The sequence below is a fragment of the Lepisma saccharinum genome, chromosome 28 (assembly GCF_977018435.1).
Source record: "Lepisma saccharinum chromosome 28, izLepSacc3.1, whole genome shotgun sequence".
Classification (NCBI taxonomy): Eukaryota; Metazoa; Arthropoda; class Insecta; order Zygentoma; family Lepismatidae; genus Lepisma; species Lepisma saccharinum.
In genome coordinates, this window is record NC_139256.1 from 48475975 (window position 1) to 48491818 (window position 15844).

Consider the following 15844-nt stretch of genomic DNA (forward strand, 5'->3'; position numbering starts at 1 on the left):
CTCATTTTTTTTTTGGGGGGGGGGATTAAAAATTACAAAAATTTGTAAGTACTGAACTGAAAATGTAGTACTTTCGCATGACCTAAATTTCTAAAATGAGGCAATAAAACAATGGAATTACAAATCAAAATTGTATAATTACAATTTATTTCACAGAAACCCAATACTTATTGATGAATTGAAAGAAATTAAAGACACACCATACAAATAAGAATCCTTCATAGTAAGTTTTCAATGTGAAAATTGAGCCCGATCTGCTTCTTTTATTAAAGTTGTATTTGAATTTCTGTATTTGAAAGTCTCAGAAGGTGAAGCAGTGATGAATCTGCCAGTCTGCTTCTGTAGCGGTTCTTGATGAACTTCATTGAAGAAAAAAACACTTTCATACGTGTATGTGCTGCGGAACATCGATGTCATCCTTTGCCCAAAACTACGAAGGTTTGGAAAGCATTCCTTTGAAAGGTATTTGAAAAACTCTGGCTCCTTTTCTTGCCTAGTTTGAAGGAACACATCGCCTTGCAAATCACGCAATTCAAGTTGGAGAGAAGCTATTTTAGTTTTCAATCTTACGTTTTTTGGAGATATTGCTCATTTCGATATTTGCACAAACTTTAACAATCAGTCACAGTACAATCCGAGTTGGAACACTGGAAATCTCTTCGTGCTTAGTAAAACAGATCTCTATAGTGCCGCTCTGGAGTTGTTTGTAAACACAAAGAGTGAAGCCTTCGCGGAAGCGGCAGAGTTCATTCCGTATAGCGAAGGGGTGGAATGCATGGTGTGAAGAGAAACTTACGTCACTTTAAATTATTCTGATTATCATTATTGACTGCAAAATCAATTCTACCTGTGATATTGTCTTTCTTCACAGAGCATCCTTTCCTTCAGTAAAAAAGAACGTATTTTAATAAAAATAAATAAAATTAATGTATTTTGCAAACTGGCTTCGCGGGCCGCAGAAAAAGGCAACGGGGGCCGCATGCGGCCCGCGGGCCGCCAGTTGGAAACCCCTGGTTTACCACAAGGTGGCTCAGCAAAAAACGTTGGGAAAGCGATACCAATCAATTACGGTCTTTGGAAAAAGTAGGTAAACAGATACAATTGGATCTGCTTCAACAGAAAAAAAAAAAACATTCCATAATATTATTACTGGCACAACTCATCCTGGAGATTACTCCCGAGCTCATTCATAGGTTCTAAAAGAAAAAGCTGTAGAAAAAAAATGCAAAAGATGGTTCAAGAGTGAAAATCAGAAGCCGAAACCGCTTAATATTCAATTACGAAAAGAAGCAACACGAGGGGTTAAAAGTGATAGAAATGCACTACAGCGAACTTGTGTCGTCTTACGAAGGCCATTCAGTTAGTGTTAGTAACAATGGTTCTACGATTTATTCATTCATTTGGCTTATTTGCAAAGAAAGGGAGGGATGAGTGATGATATGATGAAATTGATGAATGGACACTCGCAAACATCAATCCCCAGGCCAGGATTCGAAGAAAATATATTTAAAAATGAATGACTCCAGATAAAAATCTTAAAAAGTCAACATACAAGGGTGCAAAGCAACTTCATCTAGGTCTAGGGCTACTATAGCTACTAGCATTGGCAAGTGAACTATGGACATAACGGAAAACAACCTTCAACCCACGACAGCCACAAAAAAGGTTCCTCCCGAAATAAAATAACATTTATTATCTTATGTAACTAATAACAATTTATGTAATAACCACCAATAATAAACATACGACTGAGTACATGTTTGTGGCGCACGGAATCATTTTACACAGTCACGTCTCAATGTTACGGGAACACTAACATTTTTTGAGGGGTGTCATACTAGTATGACGTGGTACGTAGTTCTATGACGTAAATTTCCATAGGGAATCATACAAAAGATAAAGGTTTATTGACATTGACATATATCTGGGTTTTTAATTCTATAGATTCTTTGTCTCATTTGCAGTCTTATGCATTCTCAAAACAATCAATCTCTCAGCGGTTTATTATTTTTCTCTAAAAATATGTCCTACTATCATAATTGTTCAGACTTTGGCATGGCAGGATTTTCAAATAATACACTTGAAACAAGCTGAAATGTTAAAAGAACATGATATGTAGTATAATTTATGGCAATACTTGTACACGTTAATAATGAGCACAAATTTTGTGTATTCTTAATCTTATCTAGCACTGTATATATGAGTAATATAGATAGTGTTTTAGCATTTAGAATAAGGACGTATGTTTTCACAGTAAAACAAGAGTGCCATCTGTTGATACAATTCCTAACTAACATCCACACTAGATGGTTTCACAATGTTGTTGAATTTCATTGATTGCTAACAAATTTTCAAACTATATTGTATACATGACAATACACAGACATCCTGCAAATATTGGTTCGGAGAGGACGCGTACTGAAGGGGAAGGAGGAAGTTATGGGGCCCGTCGTTTGGACGTTTGACATTGGGCAAGACCTGCAGAAGAGGCTCACGATGAAATTTTCACTCGGGCAAGGTTAATTTCTGGTGCACCCCTACCTTCCATGCTATCACTCTCTCAGCATTCTACTCTCCTTCCCCTACTTTGCACCTTCCTCCAATAATAAAGATGGCCATGGTACATATTTGCGGTTTAAATGACGAAAAATAATACCCTTATTTTTAAAAGTACTTTAAGTGTTACTTTGATTGTATGTGTGTGTTTATTCAATACCTACACAGTGACATCAAAATAGCAGTAATCTCTTAGATTAAATTCCTACATGATTTTGTAATATAGCCTACTTATTATGTTATGCAGCAGTAACTTCAATAAGTCCAACTCTTTTAAAAACTATAGCACATAGTGGTTCGGATCCCACTTAAAACTATAGGTCCAGTCTCCGAATTAGCCTTTCTGTGCACAAAGTGGTCTATAAAGCAGGAATGAGGTTTTGGCGCTAATCAAGGGCGACGCCTTGGTGCCCCCAGAGAGCGGCGGTCTGGGCCATCTCTTCACCCTTAAGCCGCCCCTGAATACATGTAATATATTTTAACTACTGTTCTCTATATATATATATCTTTCATTCCTTTTATTTATTTCTCTCTCTCTCTCTCTCTTTGTTTCTAGTACACTTTATCTTCTTATCTATCCCTTTCTGCCGTTTTCTTCCCGATAACATTCATTATTTCATTCTGACTCCCTTTCTTCCTCTATTTTCTATCTATTTCTTTCAGCCTTTCTTTTCCGTTTCTCTCTCTTCCTTCCTCAATCTATCTCCCACTCTCACTGTTTCTTTTCTTCTTTATTCGCTATTCTCTGTACAGAATAGTCTTAATTTCCTTCTTTCTTTTAATACCCTATTTATCTTTCTCCATCACTTTCTCTATGTATTTGTCTTATTATTCTACTCCTTTGTTTAAATTGTAATCGCCTCTCCCTTTATACCCTTTTGTGTGTGTTTCTTGTTTGGCTGAGCAGAAAGATGGACTAATAGTATTTCACCCTTGCCCACCCAATAGCGACGCCCTTGGTCTGTAATTATATTATGACGTTTATGCTATATACGAGGGGTAAATGAAAATCTCAAAAGTTCGACAAAAAATATGCGACAGACCGTATACAGCGGTAACGTAAAATTTCGTGCCCAGTCGGTCCATCTTCCATGATGCCTGTGGCTCATGACAACAGTATGGGTGTTCAAAGTGCACAAATTGAACCCGTAGCTGATGAAGAGATGGCAGCGTCGATAGTCAAATTTGGTTCAGTGTGCTCCGATGAAGATATTCTTTGTTACTTTTAGCTATATATCTTATCTGCAAAGTTCTCCCTCACCCAAGCTTTGCCTTCCCTCGCCTGTCTTCTGGAGAGTGAGGGTGAGATCTGCTTTCACGAGGGTTCTGGATGGTGACAACACCATTAGGGTATGGAACGTCCCCCCCCCCTCTACGTGGGGGTTCTTAGTACATACACTAGAATCTAGAGGAAGCTCTTCAAATTCAAGACGCAAACGAGGTTTTTACAGCTTGCTGGTTTTTACCTCTGGAGCTTCTCTTCTTATTTCTCTTGTAGTTTTTTCCAACTTATATCATTTCCGCCTCCTGGTAAAAATCATCTAAAGATTATACACCAAGTCAAAATAATATCCGTTGTCCTGTAGGTAGATTGCTTACTAGTGCCTGCATAAAATGGAGGCCTCCCCAAAAGGGCCACATCCAGCTGAGCCTAGACGTGACTCTCAAAGGAGGACTACGCCTGGGCCACAGAACGACCCCACGGCTATAATGTGCTTTGTGAGTGCATTAGTGTCCTTGGTTAGATCTCACGCCTTTAGGTGTAGTTGTCGGTTGACAACGGTCGGGCACCTCTCATTGCTGTGAGTGCTTTGGGGGTAGCATTTTCCTTCTTCTTTTGGGGGGAGGGGGTTATTTACAGAAAATCCTGTTTCCCTGTTGGCCACTTCGGGAAGGAGGGATTATAAGGTTGCCGCTTGTTGGCCAATGAGGTGGCAGCGGTAGGCCAATTATTCTGCCGTCGCAGGAACCGGTGTGCAATCACAGCGTAGAACGGTTATTTGGACAAAATCCTGTTTCCCTACTGGCTGCTTCGGGGAGGAGTACTTGAAAGGTTGCCAATTGTTCCCCAAACACGGGGGCAGCGGTGGGTCTAATTGGTTGTTTAACCGGGAGTTCCTTCGTAGGGAAACGCGGCAACAGAGGGTCAGTGCCATAAAGGCGGTTCCCGCGCCGGATATGAAGGTGGCGAAAGTATAATCAGCTCTTTGCAAGTTTCTTCGTAGGTAAAAGCGACAACAGCGGGTGACTGTCTAAACGCACGGCCATGAAATTAGGCGGGTGGCAGAAGTTCGCGCTGTGCTCGGACGTTTAAGAGAATGAAAGATCTCGTTGTAGAGTTGGTCTTTGTAATCCATCTGATGCAAACTGACAGTACTTGCTCGAAAGGTCAGGGATGACACAAAAGTGCCCCGGAGAGAGGTCGGTCTGACGCTCGAACTAGGCAACGCAGCCAGGTTGACAGTGCGCGGGAAGCAGCGATTTTCGTCCCGCTCTCGCCTTTCTTTTCCCATGTGTGGCATCAGCGCAATTCTGCCCAGCCGCCTATTTTCATGGCCGTGCGTTTATCCATAAGATCATTATACAGTATTTATAAATATGTCTTACGCAGAATCATGCGGTTAATGACAACCTTTGGCCTGAATAGTGTGAACAAAACCTTTTCTCCGTTGAAAAGTTAACTGAAAGCACGGTACGTTCTAAGCCTTTTTTTATGCGAGAGCGACGGAGCATGCCACTTGTGGAGCCATGTTCCGCTGTGAATCGGCTTTGAGGTGTTGAAACATGATCCATTTCTGCTTTTATCGCCGGAAGCAAAATCCCGAAGATTTGCAGCAATCCGCACTCCGTGAAAATCGATTACCTCGAATATGCGCTCCGCTTTCAGCAGGAGATAGTTTGGTTCGCCACGGAAATTTTTCCAAACCCTTATCGCTTGTGTTTTGATCTCATCCATTTTCCTCTTTTAGCGACATACGGAAGGCACTCAGTTCTAAATCACGCTTTAATGTGTCTTAATCTGTGCAATATAGAATTACGAAACCACTCGGGTAAACCTAAAGTATGGTGACAGGGTTCTTCTTCGACACCAAACGAAAACTATACTTTATTTAAAGGGACCTGGGTCAGATAGTGATTTGTCGTTGTGCACAATCGATGCACAAATGTTTGGCGCTTTTTTTTGTTCAATTCGTAAAGGTGAAGGGGCTCCCTCAGAATTTGATGTGCTAATATCTCACATTTCCCACTGTGCACAAACAATATTTTTTTCATATACATTTGTACATTTGTGCAACAACAATCTGCTAATCCTTGTATCATTTGGAATAGGCGCGGGAGGAAGATGCCCCCAAACCAGGCTTGTTCCAGGAATTGTAAATAAATTTAATTCAGGTCCAGAAGAGAAAATCGGCAAGCGTAAATGGGTTCTGGACCGTAAATAACCTTCTTATGTGTAAAGTACTTCAATTCGGTCCAGCAACGATCAATTTAAATGCGGTCCAGGAACCTTCTATCAATGAAACAAATCGCAACTTGAACCGAATTTAAATTGTGTGAAGAAGGTTCCGGTTCTGTTGCCGAACCCATTAGAATTTAAGGGTTCCTTGACCTTTAAGAACCCCTGCCCCAAACTGGATGTGTCAATATCTCGGATCTCCCGTTGTGTACAAACGAGATGTTTGCGTACACATTCGTGCACAATCTGTACACTAGCATTTGGCATCATTTGTGCCTCACTTCAAATAGGAGTGTGTGTGTGTGTGGGGGGGGGGGTCTAGCCCCATAAAAATTCTTGTTAATATAATTGTTTTCCGCTTGTGCACCATCATCATTTTGTGCGCACGTGCACAATCATTCGGCACCATTTTTGTTCGAATGGGCAATGGTGAGGGTTCTGCCTAAATGAATGTCTGAAATCACATCAAACATCACAGTGAGATGATGATGTTGGTGTATTTCTACGATAGAGGAGTGACTTTGATACCTGTCCCGACAAATGTTTTTAATCCAAAACTACGCGTACTCTCAGAAAGAAGCTAAGGTTGATTTGCATTGACAATTAATTTAGCTTTGAAAAATTGCTGTGTAACATGAATAATCCCACTGCCAGCTTGTCTATCGATTAGTGGAAGCAAGAAAGAAGTATTTGGTAAATGAGCGCCTGCTCTTGACATGGTTGCCGAGGTACCCTGATGGGACAGATGCCATCCATCACCGGTTGCGGCTTTCACATTGAATTTCGCCACCCTTCGGCTGCAAATAGCTTCAATTTCTGGTTGATCGAGAGAGCTGTCAGAACTGAGATATCAACTTCTATCGGCGCCATATTGGTGCTAAAGGAACGCTGCAAAGGGCGGCCCCAAACAGGTTTCTCTACATCTGAAATCCAGTTTCAGAAATCTACGCTGACAAACATAGCTAATGTTTTTTTTCCCCCCCTCGCTTTCATTCTGATCTATTTTTTATTGGGGCATCCCTGCGTGAGAAAATGGGTTGGAAATGGCATTCATGGGAATTTGTTCCCAGGTTTTTAAGATTTACCTGTACTTCTTTACTCTAATGACAACCGCCTTTGTTCGTGTTAACTCAAGCTAGCCGTCACACTTTTCTGTGGTGTTAAACTACCTAAAAAACATTGAGTAAGGATGGGATAGACTCTCTCCTAAGGTAGTAAATTCGGCAGACACAAAGATCATAATTAGTTTTGAGATATCATAAAGATTGTTTTCAGTGTTAGAAATATTGTGGCATTGTTGTTCTTGTGGAGATATTTTATGTCACTTCTTAATTCCCTATGTGCGAGGGTGAGCCAATAATTATCGCTTTTCTTTTGATTGAGTTGGTGTTTTAAGTTCACTTTGTGCACAGTAAGGCTAATCGGGACTGACCCTACAGTTTAAAGTGGAATCCGAACCACTTATCGAATCCCGGACCCCTTGATTACAAGGCGACGACGCTAAATAATTATCGCATTGTATTTGTATTTGTGTAGAGCATTGTCGCTTCTCCACGTGCATCACCACTTGAGTTTTTTTCTGAATGTCCCCTTAACTATTTTTATCTAAGTCATGAATCATCCTCATCGCCGTGATTAGCCCAAGGTGGCAGAAAGTGACATTAAAGAACACAAATACATCAAATCTTAAAACATAGGCAGGCAAAAAAGCACCAAAATAGGTAAAAAACATGAACTTCGTTATTAATATTCTTGATCAGTTTCACATTTATTGGCTTCAATATAGCATTCTGCTATATTTTCTTATTATTGTGTAGCTCTTGTGTTCTTCTGGCTAATAGCGACGACAATGTTGAATGACGATTACATGAATTGTTGAAAGGGCACTCACATAGAAATCAATAGATTACAATGATTGATTGATTTAGTTTATTTTACTTCGCGTCTTGTGCCTCTTGACAAATTTGCGAAGATGGAGATGAGTGATGAAATGATGAAATTGATGAATGAACATTCACAAACAACCAAGCCCGAGCGGGATTCGAACCCGGGACCCTTGGCGTCGTAGCGCGATGAAAAGATTACTATGTATTACTATATATTACTCAAGTAAATATAGGCTCAAATAAACTTTTAGTCGGTTGTTTTTATAGAGCCCCTAAATCTGGCACTGCAACCTTGTCAACACTATTGGACTCTGTGCTAAATGCTATGGAGGAAACTGACATCATTCTTATGGGTGATTTTAACCTTCATATAAAATGGTCATCATCGATCTCTGGCCTCTGCACAGACAATGATGACAGGTGGTTTTTCGACCATTACATCAAGGCGATTGGACTTCAACAATTTGTAGATTTTCCCACAAGACGCACAGAAACTCTCGACCTGTTGCTGTCCTCGCACGCAAAGGTCAAGGCCACTCCCGGTGAGCAATTCATCGCCTCGGACCACACCCCCGTGCATGCTGAAATCCAAGTCCCTGGAAAAGCCCCCAGGCCCTCCCCATCCTCCAGACCTGTCTACAACTGGAAAAGAGTCAACTGGGAGGAACTTTCCCTTTTCACCAGCCTCATTCCTTGGACAATGATGGACCCCCTCCCCGCGGAAGAAGCAGTGGATTTCCTCGTGGACTGTGTGCAGGCTGTAATTAAAAATCACGTGCCCCTAAGGAAAACAAGAACATCCCGATTCCCTGTGTGGTATACTGAAGAGACTAAGATTACGCTGAAGAACAAAAAGAATGCGTGGATCCTGTGGAAACAAATTCCGAACGTTCATACACTGAACACTTTTACTTACTTAAGGAAGTATAGCAAAAACTTAATTCAAAGGGACTATAATAATTATATTCAAAGTGTAACAGAAAGTGCTGCTAAAAATCCTAAAACATTCTGGACGCTAATTAACTCACGCCGGCAACATGACCGTATTCCCCTTCAAGTCTCCTGGAACGGTAAGTCTGCTACAAAGGATGAGCGTTCATCACTTTTTAACTCGTACTTCCATAGTAACTTTACAAAGAATGCTGCTACCACACTACCGGAAGTCAGGTCCATTATTCCTTACACACTCTTTCAAATCTCAACTAACTGCAATGAAGTTCAAGAATTATTAAAATCTGTTTCAAGTTCCAAAGCTACCACTCCTAATGATATTCCTGCGATATTTCTGAAACATTTAGCCCATATTTTATCCAAACCAATAAGCACAATCTTTAATAAATGCTTCTCCGAAGGTGTGTTTCCTTGTACATGGAAGCAAGCAAATATAGTCCCTATCCTCAAACACGGAAACAAAACTCATGTCACTTCCTATCGGCCGATTTCCTTACTTCCTGCACTTGCACTGCTAGCTGAAAAAATCATTTCTAATCGTATCCTTGCACATGTTTCTCCGTTTCTCTCTCCCACTCAACACGGTTTTCTCCCTCATGCTTCCTGTGATACAAACCTTGCTTGCTTGCTTACCAAAGCAGTTAACTGCCTGAATGCCAAGCAAGACATGGATGTCGTATACTTAGACTTTTCCAAAGCCTTTGACTCTATCTCTCACACGCAACTCATCCACAAATTATCGAATAGATTCAATATTCACGGAGCTCTTCTTAAACTACTTTCATCTTACTTGCACAATAGAAAGCAAAAGGTTATCGTATCTGGTTGCTCTTCGTCGTGGCTCCCTGTAGTTTCCGGTGTGCCCCAAGGAAGTTCTCTGGGGCCCCTGTGTTTCTCTCTCTTCATGGATGACATTCACGAATATATTTCTTCCGAATGTTCAGTATTATTGTATGCTGACGACTGCAAATTATTCCGAAACATTACCTCACTTCAGGACACATGCTACATCCAAGACAATCTCAAACACATTGAACGCTGGTGTCAAGACTGGAATCTCAAATTAAATCCGGATAAATCTGTTGTCATGAGGTTTACCCTAAAATCCAATAACACAGTGCCATCCTACAAGTTATGCAACCAGGTTATTCCGTTCGTACGACAGCACAAGGATCTTGGTGTCATTTTTGATAGCAAACTGACTTTCAACCATCACATAGACTACATAACTTCGAAAGCGATGAAAACACTTGGACTAATTTACAGATTTACAGACATAACTCACGTTTCTGCCCTCAAAACCTACTTTACAATGTGTGTTGTTCCTATTCTTGAATATGGCTCCTGTATTTGGTCAATGGCATGTGAAAGCAATTTAAAGAAAACAAACAAAGTAGTAAGTTTCTTCGTCAGAATAGTCAAACACAGATGCCCAGCCCTTGCAAACTTCTCCAAACAAGAAATTCTATCCACTCTACAAATTCATGACCTTTCTCTTCGCCGTCAACTCTCAGATTTAACACTACTCTTCAGAATCATTAATGGACAACTTTTCACCAGCGAACTCTTGCCACTTCTTAATATCAGAATCCCACGTCCCAACAGTAAATGCAACAACTTCTTTTATATTAAATCTTCAAGGCTATCCTTAGAACAAAGATCACTTCTCTACAGGCTACAAACCATTTACAACTCATTAAAAGACGCTCCGGGCTTCCATTTATCAAAGGAGACTTACAGAACGGCGTGCATAAAGCAGCTGAAGTATAAATAATATTATTTTTGATCTAGTTGTTATTATTCTTGTTATATATGTATACGTGTGTGTATGTGTCCATCTTATTATTTTGTTTATTTCTTTTCCGGTTGATATCCTGATGTAAAATGGATTTTTCTGTATTCAGGACTTTTCAAATAAATAAATAAAATATTAGTATGTTGTTCAGAGAGAAAGAGTAGTTAAAGAACAAGGAAAAAAGCTTATTTAAATACCCCATTTTATAATGTGTATTAAGATCAAAACAACATTAACGAACATTAGAAACGAGAAAAATAACAAATGTAAATGGGCAAAAGTCCGTACCCTAAACACAATAGCAACTTTCTTTAATGCAATTCCTTCACGGCAGAAGACAAATAATATCGTTAACATATCTGCTCGATAACGTGAATAATCTTGTCCAGACCTGTAGCTGGATTTTGCCGAGAAAGGTTTTTTTCCCCAGAGGAAGTCGGAAGACTCTTACCTGGAGGAGAGGTGAGTGAAGGTCAGGCAAAACGCAGCTACAAGTCTGGGCAAGTTTGGACATGTTTATGCAAGATTATGTACGATATCGAGCAGGGATGTTACGATATCATAGAAGCTTCTCATCTTAATTATTATCGTGTTGCGTGATTGCGAGCGATCAGGTGATTCCAGTAGGCAGGTGGATTGGCCGCAGAAAACCCATATCATGATCGCCAGGCCTTGCTCCATGTGACTTTTGGCTGTGGGCATATGCCAAGACGGAAGTGTAAGCGGAAAACTCAAGAAATGCAGGAATCCATCAAAGCGACTGGTGCCCAGTTGGGGATGCGGCGATGAGAACTACAGACATGCAGTGTTGCCTGGTAAAACTTTAAAGACTGCTGTGAAGTAGAAACTTTATTTCACTGATATATCTCTGTCCATTACAAAGTTATAATGAGTGGGACTTTTGGTAAACCCTGTGAAGTTATTTATTATTAAGTTGTGACAGTAGTAGCGTAAAATCTTATGTTGTCTCCAAAATGCCATTTTCATTCTATTCTACAAATTTCCAAAACCATAAAATATTAAATAAAAATGGAGCTCTTACCTGTTCGGCAGTGGTCGTGTGGACAGCCTGTTGAACAACCGTCTGCGTTTCAGTCTGACCGTGAACGGAGACGGAAGCTTCCGTCTGAGTGTGACTGGTAGACGAAATGCGATACTGCATACCCGAGATGCAGTAGCCTTGCGTCGATCGCGTGTTCACGTACACTCCCGTGATAGTCACGTCCGTATCCTTCACGATAACCGCCACGTTCTTCGGAGCCCGCAACTGGATAACACTCTCGATATTGTCGTCCGATGATTTTTGGTTTTCATCGTCGTCGTCATCATCTTCATCCCTCCCAGGGGATTCCTTAGACTTCTTCTTCTTCTTTGGAGCGGATGGCTTGTCGGAGGCTCCTTTTCCACCCTTCTTCTTGCTCTCTTTCGAGGGTTTTGATTTCTTCTTCGCTTGTTCCGAACTCCCCACGACTTTCCCGCTACCACCCTTTCCAGATGTCCGAGGTTTATCTTCGTTCATGACTTCCACTTCGACTTTCCTCGTCCTCTTCTCGAAAGAATAGCTGGCTGCTAGAATGGCGGAAGCGTTTAGACTAGCCATGCGTTTGCGAACCACCATGTCCTTCAAGTCCATTATCATATCGCACCGCCGCCGTCGCACTACTTTTCTACCGGGTTCGCTGTCGCTCTTGTTGTCTCCGCTACCGCTGCTTGACGACGAAGACGACGGCGGTTTTTTCTTCACAATCTTTCGCTTTATAGTAAAAGTCCTCTTTCTCGCTGGAGGACTGTCTCCGGAGTCAGAATCTGAGCTGCTCTCCGTGCTTGATATGGAACTATCAACCCAATGGCGACCAACGGAAGAAGTGCCGGACCGAAGATTACGCGAGGATGACCTCCAGGGACGCTGCTCAAACATTCGACTCTCGTTCTCGTACAAGCAATGGACTTTAGCTAATGCATTCAGGCTGGCAACGCGGTGCTTTTTCGGTCCGCTCCAGAACCCGAACAACCTCATCCTTCTCGCTTTCTGCGAATCTGATCCCGGAATTCTCTTTCCTAACGAACTCACGTTTGTCTCCTTGGTATCGTCGTTCTTCGCTTTGTCTGACTGTTCCCTAGTTTTCCCGATTAGACTAGCCAAAGGAACCTTCGAGCTCCAACGCCGGCCAGATCCATCTGATGAATCTGAACTACCATCGGAATCCTCTTTCAACTTACTCTCCTCTTTATTTTGACTTCTCTTTATTTTCTTTGGTACTGGGGCCGAAGAAGACTTCCCTTTCGTTTTAACTGATGCTTTAGGGACTTTCGTCCCCTTGCTTGCAGACAACATAGGTTCCTTTTTGGCTAGAGTCTCGCATTCTTTCTTGCATACTCGAGAATATGCTACAGGCGAAGAAGGGTTGGACGAGGACGTGGGGCTATATGGTGGAGACCGTTCAACCTTAATCCTGTCCTCAGAGGTTAATGCTCTCTTCTTGGTCCGAAATGCAGGCACATTCGGTGATGATGGTGATGATATCGACGGCGAATCCGCTGATGTTTCCTCCTTGACTGGGTCATACGAATGGCCGACTGTTCTAGGATCGCCATGTTTATCTTTCTCTCGCTGCCTCAGTTGTTCTTGTAGCTGCAAACTGTTTCTTCTAATCAAGACGTCAAGCGGTACTTCGTCAGACGTAGAAGAATCTTCGTCAACGTTTAGAGGGCTCTTTGGCAGAGCTTCTTGGTGCTTTTCGGTAGGCACTGCAGATTCTGGCGGTTCTTGCTTCTTAACTTTTGTGGCAGCCAGCTTAGTCGCAATGGTCCCTTTTTTCTTGTCTTTCGGCTTCACAGGTTGGGATTCTGAAGACGCGGCTTTTATTATATCTTTGTCAGGTTGTTTTCCAGCGTCGTCTTCCTTTTTCACTGTAACTGTGTCGTCACACTTCGCCTTAGCACTTGGCTTCACGCTATTGTCAGCAATAGTCTTCTTCAATGTTTTCTTTGTTTGCTGGACCTTTTTGACCTTTGGTGTAACATTCAATTTCGTCTCTTTTTTCCCAGTTGTCTTCGGAGTTTCTTTGGTTTTCTTACTTCCCTTAGCTGGACTCATCTTGCCCGCTTTCTCTACAACAACGACTGGAATTTCCTTGCATTGGATATCTACCTTCTTTTGTACGTTGCTTTCCTTGACTGTGGAGGAAGCAACTGAGGCTTTTGATGCTGCTGTTTTGGCGATGGCGTCGTTATTTGAGGATTCTTTTGGTAAAGATGAATTATCAGCTATAGTTGCCCCTTTCTTTCGAACCAGCTTCTTCACTTCCTTTATCTTCTCTTCTTTTACAGATGCTTCTGTTTTCTTAGCCTCTTTGCTCTTATCTTCTTTCAGCGAGGTATCCACTTTCTTCTGTTCCTTACTCTTTTCGTCTTTGTCTGCTTTCTTTGGTGGCTTCTGCTGTTCTTCTCGATTGGTTCTTGTGGGACTCTTTGAGCTGGATTTCTGGGCAGATCTCGATGGAGATGTAGTAGCTAGCTGCTGCTTCTTCTTCCGTGTTAGTGGAGCTGGTTTAACTTTCTTTGCTAATTTTCCCTTAACACTTGTTGCTGCTGCCTTGGGTGTGGACGGTGAAGCTGCCTTCTGCAGCTTACGGACCTGCTCACCTGACCCTGCCTTTGTGACGGTTTGAGTTTCTCGGGTTGGGCTTTTTGATGGCTTTTTCCCTTTAATCGTGCGTTGCTTTCCTCCCTGTGGACTAGCATCTGCTTTCTTGACTGTAGCTTTCGGCTTCAACGGTTTCTGACAGAGCAACGTGGGTCCTTTACGGAATTTGATCTTACTTGCCACTTGCTTCAGCCCCTTAGCTACCAGTGGGATGATTCCCTTAGTGGGCTTCTTCCTTGAGGCCTGTGCAGTTTCAGCGGCCTGTCTGGTAGTTGCACGGGTGGTGGCCACTGTTGTTGTCGGCTCATTCTTCTTCTTGATTCCTCCTCTTTTCGGTGATGTCGCGGTGGTCGCCCGAGTTTTTCCGGATCCACGCATACCGGCTGGTGCAAGTTTCGTAAATATATACCCGAAATTATGTGTCTTCGGGAACTGCTAGGACGCCAAGAAAAGGCCTTGGCGATTGCATTTTCGGAATAATGCTAAACCCCCCGCCCCCAAAACAGTTTCACTGGATTCCCCAGCAACTCGCGTTGTCGGATCGTAGCTTTCCGTAATCAAATGTAGACTCTTAAGGCTTGATGGAAATGCTGAAGCTGGCTTCTGGATACTAGTTGTCACTATCGCGATTCGGCACACGGGTACCACGTCACAAGGCGGAATCGACGCCGGTCGTCTCAGTCACCGTTTCCTTCTCAGCTCCGTATTGGCCATTGCGTCTTCATTCAGAGACAACGTCGGTTCTGAAAGAAGAAAAAAGAACGATTATTAATTTAGGTGTATTAGTATAAAGTGGACAGGAAAGTATGCATATCAAGATTGTATACAAAGAAGCTTTACTTCAAGTGTGTTTTTAAACGTTACTCAATCGAAATATTATTATTTCGATTACAGACTATGGACCGTGGTGTGCGAGAAGCCAACATTTTTTTATATCTCGCTTTCATTTGTGCCAGTTAGATGGAATCATGTTTATTTTTGCAACCAGAGGTCAATAGAATCGGTTACGCAATGATTGATTGATTGAATTGGTGTTATAAGTCCACCGTATGCACAGAAAGGCAAATTGAGACTGAACCTACAGCTTAAAGTGCGATCCAGAAAACTAGTGCCTTTAGCAGGTATCGAACCCGGGATCCCTTGATTACAAGGCTATGACGCTACCACTGCCCCATCGGGGAGGACTTTGGTTACGTGATGACGTAATAACGAAGCATCTGTGCGACCTCAGGCAACGCATTTTGGATTTTGACACAGGGAGAGGAGGTGGTTTTCCCTCAATGTAGACACTTTGTGAAGGTGTCCGAGCAACCACGATATGGAGGAGAAGGCTAAGTACATTCTATACTTGTTTCAGTTCCCATCTTGTACTCACTACCCACATAATTATACGAATTTAGTTCCTGAACTTTATCTTCCATACTAGTTAGAGAAGTGATTTACTATCTTTAATAGGCGAGAGACCCATTTAGTTCACCTTTATTTCGGTTGAATGAATATCCATCAAACTGGCCAATTGAGAAGAGACAAATGTGTTTCTTTTAGCGAGTTTA

General features: G+C 41.9%; 1 protein-coding gene across 2 annotated transcripts in view; it reads right to left on the reverse strand.

The window, feature by feature from the left end:
* The window catches only part of Hers (Histone gene-specific Epigenetic Repressor in late S phase), a 555152-nt gene extending 540122 nt beyond the window's left edge, over positions 1 to 15030 (reverse strand). For both annotated transcript variants that reach the window (XM_083114118.1, XM_083114117.1), the window contains exon 1: positions 11688 to 15030. In XM_083114118.1, the coding sequence (XP_082970244.1) occupies positions 11688 to 14669 (2982 nt within the window). In that variant the 5' untranslated portion in view covers positions 14670 to 15030. The remainder of the gene's footprint in view (positions 1 to 11687) is intronic.
* Between the last annotated feature and the right edge of the window lie 814 nt (positions 15031 to 15844).